The sequence below is a fragment of the Cyprinodon variegatus genome, unplaced genomic scaffold (assembly GCF_000732505.1).
Source record: "Cyprinodon variegatus isolate N-32 unplaced genomic scaffold, C_variegatus-1.0 Scaffold2182, whole genome shotgun sequence".
Lineage (NCBI taxonomy): Eukaryota > Metazoa > Chordata > Actinopteri > Cyprinodontiformes > Cyprinodontidae > Cyprinodon > Cyprinodon variegatus.
Genome location: NW_015152635.1, coordinates 32,706 through 39,871, shown reverse-complemented (window position 1 = coordinate 39,871; position 7,166 = coordinate 32,706). Strand labels below are relative to the sequence as shown.

Below are 7,166 nucleotides of genomic sequence, written 5' to 3'. Positions count from 1 at the left end.
GCCAGCCTATCTAAACATAACGCCAGCCTATGTAAACATAACGCCAGCCTATCTAAACATAACGCCAGCCTATGTAAACATAACGCCAGCCTATATAAACATAACGCCAGCCTATCCAAGGCTAAAACCAGCATATCCAGTGGCAACACCAGCCGATGCAATATCAGCAGCACTGCTGATATTTCTCTCCAGCATGGAGTCAAAGCCAGAAAGGAAAAGTCCATCAGAATCAGAACCACTGAACTATTACTTTATTAATGCCTTGCAGGATGTTTTTTTCTTGCAGTGCAACTGTTTAGAGAAGAGAGAACAATAAGTATGTAATCAATTACAAATAAGATATCAGAATAAAATAAGGGAAAATAGGAAGCTATTATGATGAGGATAAAGTAGAGAGAGCGTGAAGTTAAAGATTAAACTGATAAATTCTGCAGAACAAAAAATTGGGGTTGGATTGAGGCAAATTGTTGAAAATGGGTTCCCTATGTCCTCCAGCAGGTTAAGCCTATAGCAGCAGAACTATAGAGTTTTAAGGCTAATTCTAAGTCTTGAAACTTTGGGTTGGCAGCATTGTCACCTGGTGGCGTTGTTGAGCGCTCTGGAGAACAGGTTGTAACCAGCGGCTGACGGGTTGTGATCCAGAGAGTAGAACCAGGTTGCCGCCTCCTTCAACAGCTCATTTCCTGATGCTCCACCCAGGGACCGGCTCAGAGCCTCGTAGAACGCCGTCTTCCCATCAGCTCGACCCTGCAGAGCCTCAAAGTCCTACAGACAGTCATGTGACTCATGGTTGAGTCATGTGATCATGGCTCAGTCATTTGACCTTGTACATAAATGGGATGTGACCTCTGACCTTTATCCTTCGAGCCCTGCTGATCAGACCATCATGCTCCGATGTTCCCAGCAACAAATCAACTCTGTGGAAGGAGGTGGACTCGGAGACAGAACCCTGGACTGGAGACCAGGACTGGAACGGACCGCTCACCGCCAACAGCTACAACACAACACATACGGGTCAGATATGTAAAAACTGAGCTGCAGAAGTACAGAGTTCTGGACACTGACTTTGGTCTGAGCGGCATTTAGTTTGTGGACAGGAGTCGATCTGAGGCAGGCGACCATTAGACCTTCGTCAATGAGGTCAGAGTTCACGCAACCCAGTTCTCGAGCCAATCCGATCGCCTGCCTTCTGGAGGCGGCAGGAGTTTGGACCAAAGATGGAGAGAAAACGGAACCTCCCTGTGAGAAAAGAGATAGAACAATATTATCATTTGAAGCTGAAGAGCTGATGATTATCAATCATCAATCATCATTAAAACACATCCTGCTGCTTCCAGCTTCTTCTCAGTAAGCATATTATCATCCTGGATGATAATGGAGGAAGCGGAACTCCTGAGGATGAGGGGAAAATTTGATCATCTAACCATCAGGATCATTCGCTGGAACAAAGGAGCAGAGGAAAGAAGATGAAGGCTGCTGATGTCAGCACCGCGACGCTCTGCCCCCACTGTCACACTCCTGTTGTCTCCGCCAACCAGGGAAATGTGGGCATTGACCCAACGAAGTGCCGCCTGCTGGTCCGACAGGCCGTAGTTACCATGGAGATCACCTGCATGACAGAGACGATGAGATCAAGCGTGTGTTCCATGCCGTTGATCTGATTGGATATGAGTCGTACTAACCTGCAGTCAGGAAACCCAGCGCCGCGGTCCGATAGCTGGCTGTAACCACGACGATGTTGCCCAGAGCGGCGAGGGCGGAGCCATCCAGCAGGTTCTGGTTGCTTGGAGGGTTGAAGAAGTAAACAAGAACCGGGACACGTCCCCTCTAAAGGACAAGCAGATAGAAAAGTCCCAGAACTAAATCAAGTCTTCCTGAAGGATTCAGCTCTGTTGATAAATGAGTCGGACGGGGCGTGGTCCTCTGGAACCAACTACCAGTTTTAGTCCGTGAGGCAGAGACCCTGTCTACTTTTAAGGCTAGGCTTAAAACTTTCCTTTTTGATAAAGCTTCTAGTTAGAGTGGCTCAGGTTATCCTGATCTATCTCTATAGTTCTGCTGCTATAGGCTTAGACTGCTGGAGGACATAGGGACCCCTTTTTCATCATTCTGCTTCATTCTATCTCTATTCTCCCACTCTGCAGAATCTGTTAGTTCAATCTCTAACGTTCTGCTCTCTCTGCTTTTTCTCATAGTAGCTTCATCTGGTCTGTTCCTGTTTGGCTGTGACTCCATCCTGGAGAGAAATATCAGCTGTGCTGCTGCCATCAACACCTTTGTTTCTAGATGTTGGAGCTTGGCCTGTTTTCCAGTGTAGTCCTGTTTCTCTGACTGTGACTAACTGGATGTGCTCTCTTCATCCTCTGACATGGGAGCTGGCTCGGAGCTCGTCTGCCTGGCTGTGTGTTTCCTGGACGGGGCCGCCTGTGGAGCTGGTTGACAGTTGCCTTTTGTATCTATGCTTCTTTTTCTATGTCTGCTTCTGTCTCCTTGAACCCCAGTGGGCCTCAGCAGATGGCCGCTCACACTGAGCCTGGTTCTGCTGGAGGTTTCTTCCTGTTCACAGGGAGTTTTTCCTCTCCACTGTCGCTACAAGCATGCTTAGTGTGAGGGATTGCTGAAGAGTCAATGAGTCGATGCAATCAGCTGGTTTTCCTTAGATAGAAAACTTTGAATCAATCTGACTGGATGATCTGGTTGAACTGGAAAATGACCTGAGATGACATGATGGGAATTGGAGCTATAGAAATAGAATGAATAGAACTGAATGGGTCCAACGTGAGACTCCAGGACCTCAAGTTTTTCTATTTCTGTCAGGATCTAAATATTTAGGCTTTTAAGTCATCAAAACCTAAGCTTTCTGCATGTTTCTTTATTGTTGCTGCAAATATAAAAACTGATTGTAGAGATTTTAGTCGGACCAGAGGGACCTTCCGTTCTCACCAGAGCAGCAGGTGTGAAGATGTTCAGGTAGAGGCAATCCTCACTGGAAGCTCTGGACTCGTCATCGCCAGGCTGGATGCAGCTGGCCCTGCAAGAGGAAGCGGACAACAGGTCCATCCATGTTTCTGCAACGAGTCTCCTTAGAACAGATCCTGATGGGCAGCTACCTTGGTTTGGTGGCGTCCCATGTTCCTGTCCAATCAGCTGGTTGCGCCGCCTCAAAGCGAAGTGGTCCTATTGGTGGCCGGGCATACGGGACTCCTAGGAACTGAATCACTTTCCTTATGTCTGAACCAACTGTTGTTTCCATGGTGACGCCCTGCAGCATCCCATGACCGGGAACAAAGATGGATGTAGCCTGTGCTGATCGCTCTGAGGAAACACTGGGGTCAGTGAGAAAGCTGCCACACCCTTTTCTCCACTGTGATTGACTGATGAGCTCACCTGTCATCAGGTAGACCTGAGGGGCGGGCTCTCTGATCACTAATCTGCATGAGGCGGCTGAGCCAGAGGAGCCAGGGGCGGAGCCTAATCCGCAGGTTGTGGTATCGGGGTACAGGATGCAGCGTACAGCGGACTCAGCGTCGCTGATTGACACGGTGACACAAGACTCCGCCTCCTGGCAGGCTGACAGGAAGCAGCAACAAGGTTCTTTAAACTCAACTATGACCTCAGCACCTTAATTACTGATGTTGTCTGTGGTTACCATGGAGACACCAGTTTCTGGTCTTTTCCTGGTCGGTGGCAATGTCACGGCTCACGTGGATGACGTTATAGGTGGAGAGAGACGAATCAACCAGAAGCAAAGAGTCGGAGAGGAGCCGCCAATCATCCATCGAGACTAAAACAGAAAGTTCAGGTGTTACTACTTCCTGGGTCCAACAGAACCCAGCAATGATGGAGAACTTTCCTCCACGCCGGCCCTGATCCAACCCTCCATTCCCTCCATTTTTCCTCCTGTGGTTCTGATGTTCTGGGCAAATTTTAAAATGTTCTTAGGGATTTTTGAAGATCTTTACTTTCACCGCTTTTATCTAAAGAACCTCCACCAGGGGGCGATGTGGTTCTCTGGCATCGATAATGGAGAGAAGAGGGCTGGATGGAAACGTTAGGAAACTTCTGTGAATGTTGCTGCAGAACCAGAACAGACTTTGGGTCTCACCGTTGTTCCTGGGGTTCCTGAGGCTGAACGTGGGGCACAGGTCTGGAGAAGACGTCCACTGATTGACTGAAAAAACAAACGTCACATCATGGCTGTGTTGTTCCTGCTGGTCCTGTAAGAACATGCTTTTATGTGAGGAATGGGTACCTGGTTTCTGGTACCAGCCGAATGGTTCCGGCGTGGTCTCTGCATCGGACTGTGTGCAGTCCTGTATCCTCCAGGTCGTGGTGTCGTTTTCGCTGCAAGTTTGAACTCCCAGACTGATCAGAGGTAGACACACCAGATCTGAAACACACACATCATCATCATCATCATCATCATCATCATGGCAGTGACGATAATCTGGATCCATCAGACTTCCTCTGAAACCAGGAGCTTTTTTCAGGGACTCAGGTTCTGCTTTTATTCTGCTACACATACAGTTTAATTTGCACTTTTCCAAGAAGTTCTGCTCACTTTGGGTTTTATAGAGTTCATGGTTTGGGGTAAATTGATTCTGTTTAGCGTCTCTTTCAATCTAATTCTGAATGATTCTCTCTCCTTCTCAACAGTTTTACTGTTTTGGCTTCATGAAAAGCATCACAGTGACCGAATCTCTGCGAAGCAACACTGGTTCCGCCTTCGGACAATGTCCCCGCGACTCGACCCCGGATAATAACTAATAACTAGGGTCATAAGTTTTTTATAATAAACAAAAAGTCCTATAATGATCCCATCCCCTGACGATTAAAGTTTAAATCATGCAGGACGGTGACATTAACACATTTATGACACTTCGTGGCTCCCGCTGAAATCATTAATCTCTAAAAGGCTCCTATGTCCTTTGTAATTCACTTAGCTCACCACTAGATGGCAGGAGATCTGAGGATCTTTACAATAAAACACTTTTCACATTCAGAAATATAATTTCTGGCTGGTTTCATCACACTAACAGATTTAAAGTTGCTTACTTTTAATCAATCCTTATTTCTACAACTGAGTATTAGGACCAGGTTAGTGGGTCTTTTTTCTATTTTGAGAATAAAGTCATAGAATTACAAGAATAAAGTTACAAAATTACGAGAATAAAGTTTTATTTTATGACAACTCTTCCAAGAAGCCCTTTCTTCCCTAAAATGAGGAATGTGGAGCATCATGTGAAGTTCTACTTTAGCATCGGTTTGACAAATCAGGAAATCTTTTAGCAGCAGCATCAAACTGGGCAGGAGGTCAAAGTGGACTCTGGTTGCTGATTGGTGGAGCTGGTCGGCCGTCATCTGCTGGGCGGAGCTCCAAGCTTTGTTTCTGAAACAGGTTGTGGTATGATGACTTTATTCTTGTTATATTAAAACTTTGTTCTAAAAATAAAAAAAATGTAAACAATCTCTAGCGTGGATCTAATACTCCATCATAAGTTTCAGACTCTGCAGGAGGGGGTTTTTTTTGTGTGTATTTTTTTAGGTTTTTACGGCACTAGACATACGGCAAATATAGTGGCCCTGAAGTGCAAACTGCAACTACAAATCTAAAAGTGCAACTACATTAAGAAAAACACAATTACATTAACCTGTGGGAAACATGAGACATCGCCGATTGGACGACGGCGCCGTTTGACCCTTGAACCGGAAGTTGCGTCGTCTGAACAGTCCAGCGTCTTTTAAGTGTGTCTTCAGTGTACGCAAACTAACTGAAATTTGGTGATTACGTATGTCCTGATTCAAAATATTCCTGGATAACGGCAGCTATGTTTGGGGCGCCGACAATATCCATGTTTTCAAAAGCCGCAGCAGGCAGAAGGACTTCCGGTTCAAGGGTCAAACGGCGCCGTCGTCCAATCAGCGATGTCTCATGTTTCCCACTGGTACCTACCTTTTCCGCTAGGTTAATGTAATTGTGTTTTCCTTAATGTAGTTGCGCTTTACTTTATGTAGTTTTGTTGTTCTTAATGTAGTTGCGCTTTTAGATTTGTAGTTGCAGTTTTGCACTTCAGGGCCATCGTAGGGAAAGGACCACAGGCCGGATACTAACCCGTGTCGGCCATGTTGAGCACTACAGCATCTGTACGGTCTTGCGTGCTAAGCACTGCGCTACCAAAGCAGCCCCAGCAGTTCGGTAAAACTTTTTCCATCAAAGGAAAGAAGGAATGAAGTGCCTCGCATTCCCTTAGCTCCGTCTCCTGAGCGCCACCCAGTGGTGATAGTGAACAAATATAACTTCCCTTTTATGTCATTATCAATGTTTAGACCATAAATTTAGATCAAGTTTAGACCAAATTCTGGGCCTCTATTTGAAAGTGTTGGACTCCAGTCGGGCTAAGTCTAGCTTCCTCTTATAGCTTAGCTTGCTATTTAGCTTAAACAGGCAGATTAGCCTCTGCAGCAACAAGCTAAAATGTCTGAGCCCAGCCGAGTCTGACATTGACAGGTCAGCTCTACATCTGACTTGTTCATGTCCTGATGATGATGACGTCCTTATGGCACATAGCAGTTTTTTACAGAAATATCTGAAGTGTTTAATCTTGTAAACTAAAGTGTGAATCTGGTGTCCATCAGAGTCCGTCCCATCATGTCTCCTACAAACCCAGGTTACCTGAACCAAACAGGGTGGAAACGTTTGGTTCTGGTTCTGCAGTGAAAGGGATTTACCTCCTGATTGGGTCTCACGGACGAACCCAAAACCACGGCAGCAGGGGTCCTGGTCACAGCGGCGCTCACAGTCCATGAACCTGGAGACACAGACCGCTCCATCACTGAACTGATGGACTCAGAGTGAAATTTGGAGATAAATAGAAGCTGAAACTCTGAGAAAAAACATCTATTTGATCTATAATGGCATTTATCTTGACATTCTGTCTCCTTAGCTCAGTGCACCTTTTAAGGTCTTATTCTGTCTTTTTGTCTCTCAGGTTGTGTCTTTGTGTCCAATGGTCTCCCATAGTGACTCCTTGTGTCCTGTACTGTGTCTTTGTGTCCCACTGTGTCTCTTTGTGTCTAATTGTGTCCCATTTTGTCCCTTAGTGTCTAATTATGTCCCCAAGTGTCTTTTGGTGTCTTATTGTTTCGCTTTGTGTCCCTTATTGTAT

General features: G+C 45.9%; 1 protein-coding gene across 1 annotated transcript in view; it reads right to left on the bottom strand.

The window, feature by feature from the left end:
- Positions 1 to 7,166, bottom strand: part of tg (thyroglobulin) — a gene marked incomplete at its 5' end in the record, with an annotated part of 21,130 nt that overhangs the window by 1,981 nt on the left and 11,983 nt on the right. Inside the window, 12 exons of the mRNA XM_015405362.1 lie at positions 578 to 765; positions 854 to 994; positions 1,066 to 1,239; positions 1,425 to 1,609; positions 1,683 to 1,827; positions 2,944 to 3,031; positions 3,111 to 3,315; positions 3,388 to 3,570; positions 3,650 to 3,784; positions 4,106 to 4,171; positions 4,253 to 4,390; positions 6,730 to 6,809. Of these exons, the coding sequence (XP_015260848.1) occupies positions 578 to 765; positions 854 to 994; positions 1,066 to 1,239; positions 1,425 to 1,609; positions 1,683 to 1,827; positions 2,944 to 3,031; positions 3,111 to 3,315; positions 3,388 to 3,570; positions 3,650 to 3,784; positions 4,106 to 4,171; positions 4,253 to 4,390; positions 6,730 to 6,809 (1,728 nt within the window). The remainder of the gene's footprint in view (positions 1 to 577; positions 766 to 853; positions 995 to 1,065; positions 1,240 to 1,424; positions 1,610 to 1,682; positions 1,828 to 2,943; positions 3,032 to 3,110; positions 3,316 to 3,387; positions 3,571 to 3,649; positions 3,785 to 4,105; positions 4,172 to 4,252; positions 4,391 to 6,729; positions 6,810 to 7,166) is intronic.